The sequence below is a fragment of the Gallus gallus genome, chromosome 3 (assembly GCF_016699485.2).
Source record: "Gallus gallus isolate bGalGal1 chromosome 3, bGalGal1.mat.broiler.GRCg7b, whole genome shotgun sequence".
Taxonomy (NCBI): Eukaryota; Metazoa; Chordata; class Aves; order Galliformes; family Phasianidae; genus Gallus; species Gallus gallus.
Genome location: NC_052534.1, coordinates 87,078,407 through 87,097,951, shown reverse-complemented (window position 1 = coordinate 87,097,951; position 19,545 = coordinate 87,078,407). Strand labels below are relative to the sequence as shown.

The window sequence follows — 19,545 nt, the reverse complement described above, 5'->3', positions numbered from 1 at the left end:
CTGAACTTCTCACATGGCACCTTTATATTACATGCTTAATCACTCAACACAAACACAAATTTCTTTAAAAATGTAAACAGGCTGTGAAGAAAGTAGAGTCATAGAGTTGGAAGGAATTGTCAGTCAGGATAAATGTTCAGAGAGATACGCAACAGAGCAAGAACAGAAGGGAGAAAGATCATCCTTTTTGCTCACAGACATCCATGCCAATGCTTGTTGGAGGAATCTCTAGCTGAGTTTCCTAGTGATTGGATGTGCTGCTATGTTGTTACCAGATGGCTTTATATGAATTTAATTTTTAGCTTCATCTTGCATTAGAAGGGCAAATGCAATCTGAAAGAACATGTTTCTGACTATCAGGAAATCTTTCCCACCTATTCTCTGATTAATTAAAGGTTTTTACCTCTGGCCAAAATCAGAAATACTTGATGCAGAGGGTGTGGTGCCAGTATCCTTCCTTTCAAAAACATGAATGATTAGTTAGGTATTTAAGGAGAATTTAAACAATTATTTCTGCATTTCTAGTATATTTTGAGTAGAGTGCGAGCAGTTTGGAGGTATGATTTCAAGGTGTGATATTTATTAATAGAGTAGATGGTTCAACCAGCTGCAGCTTAAAAAAATACAGGGCATATCAGAAGACATAACAAAAGTCATTTTGCAAAATGTCTGTAATAAAAAATGAACTGCAACAAAATCTATGAATAACTCTAAGCAATCTCTTGCTTTTACCTTTAAAATAAGATACGAAGTGGGTGTCACTTTGTCACATGTCTCAGAAGCAAAATCACAGCAGAACAAAGTAGTATTACAGGTTTATTATGTCTCAAAATATAGAAATATATTCCAACAGCATATTTTATAGAATAATATAACAATAATCTTCCGTTTCTTATTCTCAAAATGGTACACCATTATTTAAAAATATATTACTTAATGTACCCAAAATGTAGTTTTCATCAAATTCTATGTAGAAAAAATCAACTTCTAAAAAGCATATCCTCCTGCCTAATTTATACAGCAACCTGAAATTTTTTTGGAAATAACTCAGGAATTTAACTTTTTTTTATTTAGCTGTTCCAAATTGGTAATTCAATTGGAGACATAATAATTTGATATAAATCATTGCACACAAACCGCAACTAAACATAAATATGTTGGTAATGTATGTATAAAGTAGAACTGGAAGCGTAAAATGGAATTGTTTGTATTAAGGAGATAGAGCTCTGAAGACAAATCAGAACTGTTCATTTTTCAAAAATCTGCCTGTATGCATAGGAAGATGTATGTAATACTCCAGTAGCAAGATAAAATAAATTAGTTTCTGCAAAAAAAGACAGCTGCACATTCGCATGCATACACAGTCACACACACATGCTGATTTTATCAGTCTGTCATAATCTGAGTTTTCTGAGATATGCCTTAAATAACCACTGAAGCCATCATCTACACGAATAGATTGTCTAAGGAGAAACTGGTCTGTACTACTCACTTGCTATCAACACTCTGAGAACTGTTAAAAAGCATTTTTAATCAAGGTAGTTCAAGAGAAAAGCGTATTACGGCTAACCATTTACTAAAGAAAAACTGGAGTTTCAATTTTCTCATTTTCATAATGCTAGAACAAAGGGGTGTCCAAAGTTTTCAAAGGCGTTCAATTCAAAATAAGCATGTGAGTGCTGGTGTTGAGAATGGCAACGCTACCATTGTAAATTGTGCAATTCACAACCACAGGATTTTATTTCAGGCCAGAAATGTAGGGAAATGAAAAAATAAATGTATGGATTTAAGAAATTTCAAAGTTATAAAAATTGATGCTAAAGAAAGGAAAGATATCCAATCTTACATCTCATTATTTAAACCAAACCTACTAGGAGAGAAGATGGGACTGACCATAGGCTGCAAATTACCCAGCAGCCCCTTATGAATGGTATTTTTCATCTTTCCATGTGAACAGCCACCATCACAGACAACTATACAGTAACTTCACCTGCGTGGCGGTACGGCTTGTGTGGGTTTTTGTTTGATTTCACCTTGTGCTGTTATTATAAAAATATTTGCCAGGGTAGCATGCTGTGATGGATAATGAACCGATGTGAATTGAGGTAAGAACGTTGTAGTTCGATGTTTCGTGTTAACTTGGAAGGTCAGATACAGAGGCTGGAGTCTGTCTCCGCAGAATTCCCAAAGCTCTGAGCCTTTCGCAAACCCTGCAGCCCACAGGCCCAGAAGTAGCACACTCCTTCAGTTACACTCATCTCGTTAAGGAAAACAGTTACATGTGCAATCTCTTCACTTCTATTTTCTATCTACTATTTATTTACTTTAACACTGTTCAACATTTCACTTTTTCTAATGGAGTAGAACTTCTAAAAGAAAAAAATCTGTTTGGCCAAGCAGTCTTGTTTATTTTTTTTTCTGTGCCTTTTTCTAAATAAATATCCCTCCACAGTTTTCATTGGCACAATATGACCAAACGTATTTTAGTTCTTTAAACAATATGAAGCAGTTACAGAAGTTCCGGAGTTACTAACTTTAAAAAAGTCAGTACAAAGGTTTTACTTTAAAGTACGGAAATGGAATTACGTAGGTTCCAGTACGTTCAATTCAAAATAATTCATTTCTGAAGTTCTACTGCTTAGTAAGGTGACCCATAAAATAAATGATTTTGAAATTTTGCTCATACAAAAGAAACGATATACTTTTAAATAAATAAAAGCTGCTATATACATTACACTGTACATTTAAATGAGAGATGACATGAAATGGAATAAATTTAGAACTGCCTTCTCATCAGCAAGGCTTATATCTTGACTTTATTACAATTCTGAATAAGCCCCTCTGCTTTCGATTATTACTGTTTTCATCCTAGTGGCAGCCACATGAACGCACCACCATATTCCTGTATTTCTTTAAAATAACGTTGGAACTGTCATCAAAGTAGAGCACGGAGATGGCATTCAGTTTTGTTGGTGCACAGCATGGTTTTGGTACATGATCAGGGAACATCAAATGAACCTGAAAGACAGAGAAATACATAGCTCATGTATCACATGGAGAGGTACAAGGACAACGTCAGACCAAGACCTGTCTTTGCAATTCAGTTCTGTGGTTGCAGATTTTCCTCAGTTAGCAACTTTAAAGCAGAGCTTACCTCCAGAATGTTGCTCTGATTTCAATCCTGTGGGCAGTGTTACACAATAATAGCAGATGGAGAGTTAAGTGAGGAGAAGCGGCCAAGATACAAAGTTGGTTTTCGGATGAAATTTAGAAAAGAGCTGAAGTTAGGCTGCAGTTCGGGAAAACACATATGTTAGTACCATCTCTGCTGAGGACGATGCTTAACATGAAGCACATGCTCATGTCCCTTGTCTTACTAATACTCCAGCATGTGCTAAAATGCTTTCTTGCATAGAGTCTCAGCATGGAGGAAAGTGTGACAGAAAGCAAATGCTGTGCAGGCAAAGGCTCAAACTGAAACACTGTTTTCAGTCTATGAAAGAGTAAGATGTGCATTTTCTGACAGCATGAGTGTATTTTAAGGTCTTATCTAGGTATCTGTGCATCCAGCTCTACTTCTACTGAAGTCAAAATCAGTTTGTAAGGTGAGTGCCAGCTGGACAGGAAGTTTGGGGAAAGGACTGAGACAGAGAAGGCTTTCTGTACACTAGGCTGAAATATATCAATGAAAGGTTAAAGAGAAGAAAAACAGTTTTGAACAGCATCCCAGAATGAACAAGATCTAGTGGAAATATCTGAAAATGGGGGAAATACAAGTTCTTTGTACTTGAAAGAAGGTTGGATGTAATATTCTGCACATGCTGAAGACTTGGAAACTGGGGAGGCCAAAAAGGAGGGAGTTGTAATAGAGAGGGCAAGAGATTATTAAGGCATGGATGAAGACTTCAGCAGTAATAGGTTTCATTTGTATGTTAAGTCTTTGTAAATCTGTTAGAGCCATCTGTCTTACAGTGATATAAGCCCCGAGTCTTTGCCAGACAACAGAGAACAGTCTATCAGGAAACGATTTTTACATAACTGTTACCATGAGAAGGTCTTTTGAAATGAGCAATAATAAATCCTGAAGAAACAGTTTAGAAAGGGTTTAGACTCACATTTAAAAACAGTTTAGCAAATGAATGGCAAAGCACTGAAGAAAAGAATGACTGTGCCATGTCTGAACAGATGTTTGCCCTACCACAACTCCTGGTTCCACCAGCCCCTGCCTCGCCAGCTCCAATGCCTTGTAGCCCCTCACAACAGCAATGCCCACAGCATGGCGAAGAGGGAGCATCTTTACAAAAGGTAGAATTTCAAAAGCCTGGAAGACAGTGTGAGTCTACCTGCTGATGCCCTGAATTGAATGTTCATGAGATCATTTCTATGCCAGTACATTTTCAGAGGTTGACTGGAGAAGAAAGATAATATAATTCATTAAGTACAGCCTTTCTTGTATTAATATGTATCTGTACGTTCTGTCTATCTAAGTTCAACCTCAGAAAAAGAGAAAGGTACTTGCCCAACATTTCTCTATGCTTGTTACAAAAGAGAAAAACAAGAATGAGTAAAGTTTGGAGGGGTACCAAGGAACAATCACTTCCCAACCCAAAAGAGTGGGCTTTTTTAGAATGGTGTAATCAGTATGGCTGAGAGATGATTATATTTGGATGAGGGTGGGGTGTATGAATAATTGTTTCTCAAGCCATCCCCATGTGCACACCTTGTGTAAATCTGAATTGCACATAATTTAAACCATAAAGCATTCAACTACTGTTATCTCATCTAAATTACATGCAGTTAAAATTTAATTAGCCTCTTGATTTTTTGGCTGCACAACTGGACGCATGTACTGTGCATGCAGAGGGACACACATGTTTCCAGAAAGGCTATAAAAATGAGAGAAAATCTAAGTATCCAATGTTTAAAAAGTGGACAATCTACAAAAATTTCTTAAACACAAAATTAGTTGTTTCTGGAAAGAGTAGATGCACAAGAGAAAATAGCACTGGGCCACTTCTTATTTAATGGCCCATAATTGTAGCAGGGAACTCTAACTTGAGGATCTCAGTGTTATTGGTAATTTTTCTGGGCAATGTTTACATAATGATAAACTTTTGCTTTGTTGACCTATTTCTCTTCAGTTCAAGACTGCGTGGAGTTTGTTCTTCATCATCTCCTAGGCACACTGCTGTATTCCTTGCCAAGTAGCATTTGCTGTTCCCCTCCACCTGAAACTCCTACCACAATTTTGTATATTCCCAGCCTCTGACGTTTCTTTTTGTCAGTCTTGCTGGCTTCAGTTCTGTGGTAGAGGAATAATGTTACACTGGTGGCTGGGCTTGGGGAAGGTACATAAATGAGAAGCTGAATGGAAAGGGATGGGTCTCAGCACATGGTGAGTTTCTAAAAATATCCCTTTCGTGTAACATAGCATCCTTTCCTTTCCTTTCCTTTCCTTTCCTTTCCTTTCCTTTCCTTTCCTTTCCTTTCCTTTCCTTTCCTTTCCTTTCCTTTCCTTTCCTTTCCTTTCCTTTCCTTTCCTTTCCTTTCCTTTCCTTTCCTTTCCTTTCCTTTCCTTTCCTTTCCTTCCCTTTCCTTCCCTTCCCTTCCCTTCCCTTCCCTTCCCTTCCCTTCCCTTCCCTTCCCTTCCCTTCCCTTCCCTTCCCTTCCCTTCCCTTCCCTTCCCTTCCCTTCCCTTCCCTTCCCTTCCCTTCCCTTCCCTTCCCTTCCCTTCCCTTCCCTTCCCTTCCCTTCCCTTCCCTTCCCTTCCCTTCCCTTCCCTTCCCTTCCCTTCCCTTTTCCCCAGGAAGGTGATAGCTGTACTCATTTCTGAAGTCGAAAAGGCTTTTCAGGCCTAGTTGTTCTGTCATTTTTTTTTCAATCAAAATCATAGTTCACAAAACCATGTTTCTCTACTTTCAGGCAAGTGCTTTGACATTTCCAGAAACTCATAAGGAGTGACAACCATTTTATCTTCTCATTTCATACTCCCACTCCTTTCTTGCTTATTGTATCTCATTCCTCCATTTTTTAATCAGTCTTTTAATAGTTATGATTTTCAGAGCCAATTCTTCAGCTGCCACATTTGAAAAATCATGACCATTCATCAGACCTGTAGTACTGCATTCTAAAGGCCCTGATTTCTAGAGCTGCTGTGTTTACCAAAGTGTAGCTGAACACTTGTGGGCTGGAGGAGGCCTTGTGAGCTGATCCAACTAAGATCATCCTTTTGGCAGCTCTGGTTGATGCACAGGACTAACATAAGAACTGGCAGAAGCCAGCAAAAAGCTGGCTACAATCCTTTTACATGTACCAGGCAGAGCAACAAATCCAAGCACACTTACTTATAAGTTGTATTTGTTAGCCAGGCATGACTGAACACAATTTCTTACATGCAAACGCGTCTGCTTGCAAAGCTTCACATTCAATTACATTTTAAGATTTTTTGCCAACAGTTGACGACAGAGGTCCATAGAGTGGCCAAGTGTCAACATTTCTGGCAGGAATAGCATGTAGATGTGAACATGGAGCTTCAATAAGCTGCAAAAAGAAAAATAATCAGGGGAACCAGAGACTCTCTTTGGTTCCTGTCTACACTATGCTTCAATAATAAGACACAATCTTCCCATTACTTTTTTTGAAATTGAAGGGAAACCTATCACACAGGCCATCCTGGACAATTCATCTGTTCTCCAGTGTAATCATCAAGTCATGTCTTTGAAATGGGTAATTTCACAGAAATAATGAAAATCCAGTGGTAGTAAACAGAGACAAAGAGACGGGCCCTGTCCCAAGGCCTCCACCAGTGCGAAACTGTCACAACCATGAGAAATAGGGAAGTGTAACATAGGCAGAGACATACCAGTGTCTGAACAATGGCGTGGTTTGTTGCATTCATGTGGGCGTTGAGGGGAAAGGAACACTCTCCATCACAGTAAAATGCAGCATAGCCCTCTGGTGCAATAATCCAGTCCTAGAATCACAACAAACAAATTCACTCAATTTTAATTTATTTTTTTTTCACGCAGAGAATGTAAAAATATATCAAACTAACTAAGGCTTGTCCAAGGACAAAATGAACTTCAGAATGTGGCATGTTAATATACTTTTTTTGCCAAAAAAATAAAAGAATTTGCTTTCTTCCTGCACAACTCTAACGAAAATTAAATTAAACTAAACTGAATACCAACTAATAAGGCTGTAAAGGGAATTAAAGGTCTAAACATATTTATTAGCATACTTTTCTTCCCAGACTTAAATTATTTACTGCTTTTTTTGTGTAATAAATGTAATTAAAATGTGTCCTCTTTCTTAATCATATTCAATTCTATTAGTTGTAATATTGCATGAGTCTAAGTGTTACTAGAGATTACTCAGTTGAATGCTGCTGAATCGTTAATTCCAACAACATCTAGCAACACAGACTGTAAAGGGAGAAGAACATATGAAGGAAAATATATAAAAATGTTAACAAATCAGTGTGTTTAGTTTGCTGAATTCCTCCTTTGCTAGGCAAGTGGATTTGCCATGGGAAGAAGGAAGATAATCTATTTTGTGTTTTTTGGGTTTTTTTTGTTTTTTTTTTTTAATCTTATTCCATCTTGAGTCTCACAGATTAAATACTATACAGTGTAACTGTGGGTCTCCATCTGCAACTTCGATTTTTTCAAGTATTTTTTGTGGAAAAAAAAAGATTTTCTTTTTTTTTTTTGATCACCTTGACTCACTGATCTGTGAGCCTTGTGTATCATGGGGCACATCAGAATTTCAAGTTTCAACAAAAAAACAAAAGAACTGGTGATACCTGAAAAAGACGGACAATGCTGACTTGTTCAGAAGCCTGAGCTCAAGTCAGTATCACAAGCCTGTGCTGTCACCACAGACAGGAAACTTATGCTCTGTAAACTTGTGAAAACACCATTCCTACTTCTTCAGTCTGATGTGAGTATAGACATACTACAAAGTTCAGAATTTGAGTTGAACCAAAAACATCTAGACTGTTCTCTATTTTCTTTTCCTCATAACAGCTTTAATTCTGTCTTTGTGGCCCTTTACTAGAAATATCTTCTTTTTCATATTATTTTACAAAAGACAGAATTTTTTCCTAGGATTTATGTCAATTTGGCTTTGGTGTTTTAAAGACCACTGAACAGTGATGTAAGTTCTCATTGTCTGTGGATCCAAACCTGGTGAAATCCCTTTGACTCACAGAAGACTGGAGCAAGGAAAATTTGAGGGCAAATTTCAAAAGTTCCTTTACTGACAACTGTGGGGATTTACGTTTCATTTACTGCAGATCTATACAGATCATGAGTAATGGTTCAGATTTATCTTTCAGCAAATGTATTCAGATTGTAAAGCCAGTAAAGTTTGCAAAACGATTAAGAGAACAGCACCAAAAAAGGTAGAGATAGTGATAGGGTTTCACTTCAAAATGTGTTTAAAGAATTTGTCTCTCATCAGTGAAATACCAGTTACCGTGAGGAAAACATACTGTATATTCTGGGGGATTGTAAATTAGACTGTCCCAATTAGCACTGATAGGAAACAGAATTTATAACAATACCTGCCATCCCAAATCTCGGAAACTGACGTAAAGTTCATGTTTCTTACATGCTTGCTTTTGCTCACTTGTGTTATAATCTATAGGAAGAAAATAAAAATTATTATTATTATTATTTTAAAGGATTATTATTATTGTTAGAACTGAAAAGAGATTGCTGTTTTTGAACTCCTGACTAAACTGTACAAAGGAAAGTGACAACCACATTTTCATTTATAGTCCTAGCGGTGATCATAAAGGCAATGTAAAGAAGGATATTCAGAATCACCAATGTCAGCCTGATGCAATGTGTGCATACTGCAGGAATGAGACAATACTAGGAAAAGCAGGTTAATATGACTTATGCTTCCTTGCTAGCTAAGTAACAATTCTGATAATATCTGCACAGGTAATTAAAGTAGTACACCAACAGCCTGATGCAGGGTATACTGAAGTCTTCTGCATGTTGGCACAGATTTAATCATGAGGTAAATGAAATAGCTCTGTCCAAAAGATAAGTTAACAGTGAAAAAAATGGTTCTCAATCAACAAAACTCCAAGAAGTCTATTATTTAAATATTAGCATGTTTTGTACCTTTTTTAAGTCATATTTTCTGGAAACATCAATCAGTAAATGATCTGTAGTTTTAGATCTAATTCTGTACATGAGTATAATCACAGCTGCTTTGTAAGGGTCTGAGTGTTTCCAGGCAGTGAGAGATGTGTCAAGATTGAAGGACATGCAGAACCTACTATGTGTTCTTCTCCAGGACAGCCTTAAGCCTTGAGAAAATGTAGTATTTGTTCCTTACTGCCTCTGAGTAACAGCAAAACATGGTGGTGTGGTCATGCCTTCACCCCATTAGCACCCTGGATGCTAATGCTCTAAACTGAGTGTCAATGAGATATGCAAGGGAGCAGTATTTTTTTAATAGTTTTTAGCACTGAAAAACTTGAAGCTGTGATAGGACAGTCTTTGTTTAAAAGTTCTTGGAAAATTAAAGGTGAAAACTTTTTCACATAAAATAAAATAAAAAAATCAATTTTCATTGTACACTAGAATAATATGGTATAATATAGAATAATATGAGCTTTTGGTTGACTGGAGGAACTCCATGGCATGCCACAGAAAACGTAGAAGAGAGAAGGAATTCTTCTAGAATTAGTTTTCCTAAGCTGCAAGGTTCCTTACCATTTAATTGAATGAAAAGTTTACATATATGTTTAGAAATATTAGTAATTCCATTAATTAAAACTCACAGTTAAGCACCATGAAGTCATAGGATTGGTAGGTTGTATAAAAGCTCTGTGGTAACTTAATCTTTCTACTGCAAGATGGAATCAGTATATACTGAGTATTTCTGACAGTTATTTGCCCAACGTATAGCTAAAAACCTCCAAGAGAGTGAGTTCTACAGCATCTGAGATAACCTGTTGTATTGCCTCACCATGTCTGCAGAAGATGTAAATGAGCTTTTCTACAAATTTACCAGTTGCTTCTTGTCGACTACCCTCATCTGTACTATTGTTGATTCTCTGAATTCTCAGTTTGTCTGTGTCTTTCTGAAGATGCGATGGTCAAAACTGGAGATAGTACTACACGAAGTAAAATAATTATTTCCCGTGATTTCAGGGTGATTTTCTTGCAGTAGACCACAGAATGGGAATTTTAAAGCAAAATCACACTGCCAAATGATCTACTTCAGATACTTTTTTTTTTAAGTACTGCTGGCTATTCTGTTGAATTTGTGTAAATCAATGAACATAGAACAACTTAGGGTTGGAAATATTGATGAGACCTGCTAAAACCATGAGAGCACAGAGCTGAAGGTTCAAAAGAGGTGATGAAGAGAACCTTAGTGATAAGGACTCAGAACAGTTATGCTACTCGGTGCCTTATTTACCTTGTTTTTTACTAGCAAGATTTGCATTCAGTAATCCCAAGTTCCTGAGCCTAGTGGCTGAAACTCTATCCACACAGTAAAATAAATAGAGTTAGAAAGCATTTATGCAAATCAAAGATGTACAAGTCCATGTGAGCATAGAAGGCATGAGTTTAAGGGTGGAGAATGAGTTGATCAACATCATTGCAAAGTCAGTCCCTGCCATTTTTGAGTGTTCATTATGACTGAGGAATATTTCTTATGATTCACAAATGGAAAATACCACACCCATCTTCAGGAAGAGTGATCAGCTTAACCTCAGTTTCTGTGAAATCTGTGGATCAAATCCTCCTGAAAGCCTTCCCCAGGCATTATGGAGAACAAGAACAGCTCTGTGGGCTAGTCGCAACTGGGTACTGTTCCCACTCCTTTTGGAAAGTTTTTTAAGAGGTCTTCCATAGTATTCTTTCAGCCAAATTGATCAGATGTGTTTTGGATAGGTAAAGAATATAATGGGTGGTAACTTGGCTGGACTGCTGAGCTCAGAGTGTTATGATCAGTGGTATGAAGTCCAGCTGGCAGCTGATTGCTAGGGGTGTCCCTCAAGAACCAGTACTGGTGCCAATACTTTTAACTGTCTTTGTTAGCAACCTGGACAAAGGGACAGAGTGTGTTCTCAGCAAGTTCACAGAAGTTACCAGATCAGGGGGAGTCATCAGTCATCCAAATTACCAATAAAATGTTGGACTGAATCGGATCCAGAGGAGATTCAATATCATTAAAAATACCCATCCAAATTTCACTTTTATTAGTAACATGCTATTTGAATATGATTTTCTTTCTTTTCTTTTTCTTGTTCCTTTTTCTTTCTTCTTTTCTTCCTTTCCTTCCTTCCTTCCTTCCTTCCTTGCTTTCTTGCTTTCTTTTTAACACACTTCTGTTGAATGCACCTAGGCCTCAGAATGTCTTGTGAGTTAGTATCAAAAGCTGTTCACAAGTCAAGATATAAACATTTGCAATACTTCATAATTTGTTGTAGTATCATCATGGGTGGCAAATTAGGCTTTCTAAGCTGTAATACCCCAATCCTATTTTCTTCTTAATGATAGATACTACCTTTTTTCCTATGACATTTTTCTAGCTCTTAATGGACTGATTCTCAATGATAGGCATTAAAAGTTCAGCTCAGTTCTCCACAAGTAGTTAGTTACCTGCTGCCATGTCAGATATCCACAGTTGCCCCATGGTACATAGGGTCAAAATATATGCCCACATCCTATAGAAGTTCAGTGTCTTTCTGGAATAGCCACTGGAAGCAAGGCAGGATACTCTAAGACATTAAGAGTTTTCAAAAAGCTATATGCTTTTAGTTTAATCAAGAGCTCTTGATCATTTCTTGTGCTGAACTGCCCATAATAGTCTAGTTTGCTCTTCACATACATTAGCAGTAAGGTGAAAGTAGAGGAGTGCAAAGGAGCTTTAAGTGAAAACATTTGAACTGTATTTCACTGATCGCTTTTTACAAGGATCTGCAAACTGATTTTGACTAATATCAGTGCTTGTAGGAAGTAAATATTGTTTTATGTTTCAAACCATTAATAAGAATTTTAATTTCAGTCACATAGAATGCTCTGACTGAAAAATTAGGGAAAGTTATGCATATGAAGCAGTCAGGAAAGTTTTTATATAGAACCTGAGTGGACAAACTAGTGAAAGCTGAAGGTTGTGCTTTTGCAGGTTCTCTCAGTCATAACATTTCCATATTTAAGAATAAATATAGAAGTTTTAGTATCAGAATGTAGCAGAACTACCTACAGTTCTAGGAGAAAGACTGAATAATAAATATGTGCATCAGTGTTTAAATGTAGTGATTGTCTTTATACTCTGAATTACTCAAATACAGATTAATCAGGGTTGAGCAGTCATACCAGCTTACCTGATACGATGGTCTGCAACCATCTAATCCACACACTTAAAAAGAAAGTTAAACTTAGGCAAATGTATAGTCCTTCCTTGACTTCTATCTTTCATACAAGTTGCATGTAATGTAACATTGCATGTAGGTATCAAATGTGACATTTATACTAAGATCTGATGCCAAGGATCCAATTTCACATACTGCAACTTCAAGGCCCATATGCTTATTCTGTCAAGAATCAAAACTGTAGGTACTGTGGCTAAGAAGCATTATTCCCATGCTCTCTGGGTATTGTAGTTATGGTCCAAAGCCCTGTGAAGCAGGAGCTGTGGAAGGAGGGCAAAATAAGAGAATTTCAAATTTTTCTTTTTTTTTTTTTTTCTTTTTTTTGCAAGGAAAACAAAAATGTAAACTATGTATATATATATATATATACTATCATAAAGTACAGCATTCTTAATGTGACATCAATCAATAAAACTCAGGAAAAGTATCATTAAGCATTGTTTTTTGCTGTTATCTCACTGCATTATGAAACAATATTATGTAGGTGTACTGTTGAACTTCATAGTATGAATCATCTTTAATTATTTAAATACAGATATTTTCTAGTGCCAAATTCCATTGTAGGTCATTTTAGATAACACTCAGAAGAAGAAAATAAAGCCAGACGTCGTTTCAAGGTAGAGTTTATGAAGTACTTTGGGAACAAATTTTCATTGTTTTGATTTATTTTTTCCTTTTAACTGCAGCTCAACCACAATATAACTGGGTAAGTAATAAACACTTCAATCCTGTGTGCATAGCAGGCAGGCACAGTCTGAATGCGCTACATAGAGCTCATGTTCCCTTGAAGATTTTAGTTGTAGGAGGATCCTGATGCCAAATCTGTGAACATCTGCCCAGCTACCAGAATAACTGATGCATGTAGATTTTATTTTCTCCATATTGCGTTTGTGTATATCCTCATGAATACTTCAAAAAATGTGTTTTCCAGTAGAAGAACTGAGCTGTCTAGAAGGGCTGTCCTTTTTGATGTGCTGAGACTATAGTAAAGCTAATTGCTGAGTCCAGAAACATACAAAAGAAATGAGATAAAAGAGAAAAAACAAAAGGCAAAGAGGAAGAAGGAAAGGGGAAAAAAGAGGAGGGAAAAAGAAACAGAAAAAAGATGGAGAGAAAAAGGAGAAAAGTGAAGAGAAAAAGAAGGAAGGGCCAAAGTAAATTTGGGATTAGCACGCAAAGAAAAATATAATTGAACTCTGTGACATGTAAATGGCAGCGTATCTATCTGGCTTTGGCTATAGAACATCTAGCATTTTTCACTGTTGTAGTCTGAGTAAGCAGATATTAGGTTGTGGAATAAGTGTGCAAACGAAGACCTATAGCACATGGTAACTTTTGCCCATTACTGTGTCATTTACTTTAACTGTGTCTTGCATGAGGGCGTAAATCAGAATTGAGTGTGGCTTCAGATACCACTCTGAGGAACATGATGGGCAGAATTCTTTGAGTTTTTCTTTGGTTTAAATATGAAGAGACAAATTAGACTTCTAAACCACTGGCCCTTACTGGGAGCTGTGCAGAACTAGGAAACTCATCTTTCTCCCAGAAGGATGCACTTATTCAGTTCTTGGGACTGGTGTATAGGAAGAAAAGGGCATAGCTTTTCCTTGACATGCGTTCCAGGGTCTTGAATGACCTAGCTGTTGTAATTGCCAAGCCACTCCATCATATTTGAAAAGTCACGACTGTCAGGTGAAGTCCTCAGTGACTGTAAAAATGGAAATGTCACTCTCATTTGTAAGAAGACTAGAGAGGAAAGTCAAGAAACTACAGACTGGTGAGCCTCACCTCTGTGAGGGACATCATGGAACAGGTCCTCCTGAAAGCTATGTCTGAAGAAGTTTAAACAGCTAACAAGGAGAGAGTGTTCCTTTATAATATCATTTTATAAATATATATGATTTTATACATAATGGATCACAAAAGAATACCTCTCTGCTATAGAGCATGTAGTTACTTTTTTTTAATAAAGTTAAAATTGTCTATCTGATTACTTTTTTTTTAATTGATTACTCCCCTACAATATTTATAGAATCATACGAATCTATCTAAATATAAAACCCCCATATCATAGAGGTTAATTTTGTAGATGAGCTGCTTGTAGTATAGTTATACAAAATATCAGAAAACTTTACAATATTCAAAAAGCAAACAAATAACAACAAAAACACCGTTGTTGTTGTAAACAGATATCCCTGGTGCCTTTACAAACGTCAGGTGCTTTACAAAATCTAGGATCATCAAAGGGAACACATGCCTCCCTCTAAGTCACGTATTTCAGAAATCACTATGTTCCAAGTCCACAACTGAAACAAGAGAAGCAATAGTGCATTTTTTCTACATATAAATCACACGTAAATAAAACTGAGTATACTACTGAAGTGTTAACAAACGATGGAAGTAAAAACTTTTATTCCAAAATATATTTTAATATTCATTTTAAACTTAAAGTGGTATTTAGTTCCAGTAGATCACTAGGTAAACCTTGTGATTTACTTGTGAAAGATATAGGTTATTGAAGTGATTTCTATGATTTCTTTACCAGTTCAATAGCAGTTTGTGGTTGCTAAGGTTGTTATCCTTTTAGAGAACATCAGGAAAAGGCTCACACATTACATGAGGGGGGTCTCTAATCTGCCATTTTTTTGAGATGGGTTAAAGTACTGCATAATGTTCATAATGAATGTTCACAAATAGCTGAGTTTCACTCCAAGTCTGAATTCTTTCCACAGCAAGATACTAATTTGCTTGCTTATAGATGGTGCTTAAGAATTGCACCTGCATTGAGGTTTTGATATACTGGTACTAGATCTGCCACACTTCTACAAAGACTCATTTTCACATCCTGTTCCTGAAAAGCAGAGTTATTTGGTCAAAAAAGAGAATATTTAGAAAGTGACTTTACCACCTAGATGAAAAGAGCATTTCAGGAAAGAATTGGAGCATAATTTATTCTGGACTCTACTGGAGAACTACTACTTCTGTTCTGGAGAAGTAGTTGGGGGACAGACCTCTCTCTGCCTCATTTTCATGTGCAGCAAGGATCTCATCCAGCTGCCTGCTACACAGGACAAGTTTCAAGCTCGGATACAACCTTTTCCAAAATATATTTTCAAGAGCCCATGATACATGCAGGTGAACTGACTCACACAAGCTAGATCATGCTCACGGCTGACATAACAGAAGTGGTTTAAGAAAAGCTGTGGAGACAGACAGAAATAGAGCAGGAACAGTTTCCAGCAATTCAGCCAATAAGCAGCTGTGACTCCACTCCATTTGAGCAGGTGCCATAACTACTGTAAAGAGACTAGTAAATCAGAGACTAGTAGCTTTGTCTTACCCCCAACACTTGGCATCCTAGAAGACTCCTGATGACTACTGGATTTGTTGCGGTTCTGGTTTTTCCTTTTATTGTTGGCTGCTCGGACAGAGCGGAAAAGCACTTCGCTTGCCTTGAAGAACGCAACCATGAATGGCTGTTTTGACTGAGGCCCGTGCCTTCCAATCAGGCCAGCAGATTTAACATTGATACTTCGACCTATAAAGCAATGGAAATTGTAAGTTGCATACATGAGGTGTGGTTCTGCCCCTCCTGAAGCCATAGTGGGAGTTCCACCTCTGACTGAAGCATGACAAGAATTTTGTCCACAATCCTGAAGTTACACAACAGGAAATCCTAACCTCCTTTTGCTGAAGAAAACTTAAAAGGCAAAAAAATCAACAATTCAACTGCTTTCCAAGTAGTTTGTCATTGCATAAAATTGTAGTCTCCATACACTACATATCTTATTCAACACATTGATGTTTTAATTCAGTCTCTTGTACACATCTATAGAAGTAAAAAAAAAAATGAGGCCCATTAAAGTCTATAGGCTACCAAAAGGATAATGTAATGCGGTCATCTAGTTTTTGCGTCACTTGGGTGTCAGATGTGAAACCCTATATCCCCAAAGCAAGTATGCAGCGAAGAGAAGTGTGGATAATAAATATACCTCTACTTTAAAAACAAATATTGTACAGTGTTACTCAAACTGATGTTCATTCAGTAGTAAAGGTAGGAAGGAGTTCAGTCACTCCAGAGAACAGGACTTGAAATATGGACATTATTGACTCTGGTTCTGTTCCCGAGGGATGTGCATATTTCTTTAAAATATTTGTTCAGCCAGGACTGTGTGGTAACCTCACTATATTATAGGATCTAAACCTCAGTAAAAGAAAAGAAAGCAAAACAACTCACTGAAATTGCATCAGTGACATTTTAGCAAATAAACCCTTGCTCTTAACAGAATTTATTTTGGCAGCATAAACGCTTTTGTGCATACGTGTATTATGCAGAGCCCTTCAACCGTCAGAAAATGAGACAGTGTCATGTGAAGCTGTGCAGCTGTGCTGGGTGGGGGACATGGAGGTCTTTTAAATGGGGAGGTGTGGGCACTGGCACCGCCCATGCGGCATCACTGTATAGGGGACTCGGCTAAGCTGCCTAGAAAGGTTGTCATGCGGACAACAAAGGAGCATCTGCCTTGCACACCTATAGCACTGTTAGCTCCTTCACCCTGAAAAAGAACTTACAAATAAGCATAGGAATCAGCCTTATAGAAATAAGCATATAGGTTTCCTTTTCAAACACAAACGTACAGTGGCTGTATGCCAGAGTCTATATTTCTTAGAAAAACTCTATCACTGGCGTAAATGAAAGAGGCAGTTTGATTTGTGGTTAAAGTAGTTTCCATTCTACTTCCACTGTAACAAATGTATTAATTCAGCTCAGACTTCCTCCTTCTGGCAGCCTTTTTGCAGTAAAAAGAGAAATTAGAAGTTCCAGCCAAATACCATACCTTGAACTGACCCACTTCAATACATAAACACTTTTACAACATGTTTATTCAGGTGTAGCACTTTAAATTGGTTTAAGATGTTTCCAGTGACAGAGAGCCCAGCAAAGGCAGGAGAAGAACTGAGAAAGTTAGCAGTTATGGAGTAGAGTAATTGGCAACATATTTTGAACAATTTTGATAATTACTTTTCTGACTGCAAGGGAAAAATATATTTGTTGAAGCTTCTGATTTCATTTTAAATGGCTTTTTAGCCTTGTGTTTCTTTAATTCTTCTTTTCATGTATTTATTTATGTAACTATTAAATAATTTAGCAACATTAATTTCTATATGTTCAAATCTTCTGTCGCAAGTCAGATGTGAAAAACTGTGCAGACTATTCTCTATTCATTGCAACTCATGGACAAACCAACCTCTTACCACAAAGTTCCAAGTTTCCCCTCATTTCTAGAGGGAATATTTATATTATTTTTCTTTATTTTTTGTTCCAGTGACTTTTAGAATTTTAATTTTATCTGTAAGAGATTAATACCTCACTGGTGGACATTTTAAGAATACTATTAGATTTATATACTGAGGGCTGTAAAGATCTGTGTAGGTTTTCCGAATTTAAATCTAGGTTCTCTGAATTTACAATGGTGGATATTGTGTGCGAAGCAAAATATCCTTCAAACCAATGTGAACTCCCTTTAAAACAACTTTTAATATTATTAAGTTTCCTCTGGGTTTCCTTTAGACTTCAGCAATGAGATGGCTATTAAGATTCCACAAGTTAGGGCTTACTTAGTTATTCAGGGTATAGAGATATACCATAAAAAATTAAGCCTGTAACCCACAGCCTTTTTACACAGAGAAACAGTTTATGTGACTTTATTCCCTTATTTGCTTGATCTTTTAAGCAGCCAGCCAGAGTTTTTAGGATCCTTTTTTTTTTTTTCACTTCATGAATAGTGTATGTACTGAATCTGCTCCTAGTGAAGTCAAAAGGAAAACTTGTATAGACTTCAGTGGGTTTGTCATTAAACTTTTCTCTCTCAGTTTATCATATACCTTAGCTTAACTCTAACTTTCAGAAGACAAAGCAATCAAAATATATACTGCCCTCGAGACATTATATTTCTTCCGAGGACGATCTCTGAACTGTTTGGTTTGGAAATGCAAACCACATATGTTGTCTCATTTTAGGTAGCTTCTGTGCAAAAGCAACTTTGCATTTACAGAACATCTATTCTTTATTTAAAGAAAAAGGAAAAAAAGGGAAAAAAAAAAGGGTGTAGGTGGGACACTGGGGAGATCTTGTTCAGGCTAAGAACAAAAAGCTTTGCCTATTTCTGAAGAGGAGATATTTCGAAGTATCCCAACTCTGAAAAGCATCAAGAGTTCTGCCATAGCAGGAGCTCCACCTCCAAGCCATAGCCTTGTAGAATGCACCTCTCTCTGTAGCATGGATTTCAGAATACTGTAAAGAAGCATTACCCTAACTTGAACAGGTCCTTGTAGCAAGAAGCATTGATGGGCTTCATTTTGGTAAGTGGTATTAGTCTATCACTTCTAGTAACGCTTGGAAAAACTTTCTCTTGGCTTCAAGGACAACTAGAAATTGAGGTGTCTCCAGCACAGTTGTTCCATACTGGAATACTTGACTAGTATTTTTTAAAATCAACTGAGTGGTTTTTGCAGACCCACATCTTCCCTGATGGCTTCACTCAGCTGGTAAAACCAAACAGGCAAAGCGTATCTCTGCCAATCAGGTGTTTCCAAAGAAGAATCAAATATCTTCAAGCATTCCAAAATGATTTTCTCCTATCCTTCTATTATATTTTTAATCCAAAAGATTACAATGATCTTTTTTTGGCTGTAGACACACTTTGTAAGCAACCAGCAGTCAACTTCACTGAACCTAGCCACTGCACTTTCACTACACCTAGCAAAAATAAATAAGTGCAACAGATAAATTTCATGCAGGGACAGTCCAGAGCTTTCATATTCCTCACATTCTGGCACGTGCTTCTCAATCTTGCTTTGAGAATTTATTGTCTCTTCTCCATATTGACAGGTATATTGGAGACTAAAAACTCATTTAAAGCACTGTGTCCCAAATCTGCTGAACTCCTTAGTCCTTATTCATATGATTTTGAGTCCTTGGCAAGATGTGCTTGTTTAACTTGGTATTTAAACTTATTTTTGGCATTTATTCTATTTGATAGTAAAGTGCCCTTAGCAGTTTACAGAAAAGGCTGTATGGAAGTTCCAGGCCGAGTAACTGAACTGAATGAATATTATTTGCCTTTTAACATTCT

At 37.0% G+C, this 19,545-nt stretch overlaps 1 protein-coding gene across 5 annotated transcripts in view; it reads right to left on the bottom strand.

Annotated features, from left to right (window-relative positions):
* Window positions 1-558: 558 nt before the first annotated feature.
* The window catches only part of BMP5 (bone morphogenetic protein 5), a 55,879-nt gene continuing 36,892 nt past the window's right edge, over window positions 559-19,545 (bottom strand). For 3 of the 5 annotated variants that reach the window (XM_046938514.1, XM_046938515.1, XM_015284820.4), the window contains exons 5-8: window positions 15,750-15,947; window positions 8,567-8,643; window positions 6,863-6,973; window positions 804-3,018 (exon numbers count right to left, since the gene is read on the bottom strand). In XM_046938514.1, the coding sequence (XP_046794470.1) occupies window positions 2,869-3,018; window positions 6,863-6,973; window positions 8,567-8,643; window positions 15,750-15,947 (536 nt within the window). In that variant the 3' untranslated portion in view covers window positions 804-2,868. Of the gene's footprint in view, window positions 3,019-6,862; window positions 6,974-8,566; window positions 8,644-15,749; window positions 15,948-19,545 lie in introns of all 5 variants that reach the window. The other 2 variants (NM_205148.5, XM_046938516.1) reach the window with 2 other exon arrangements.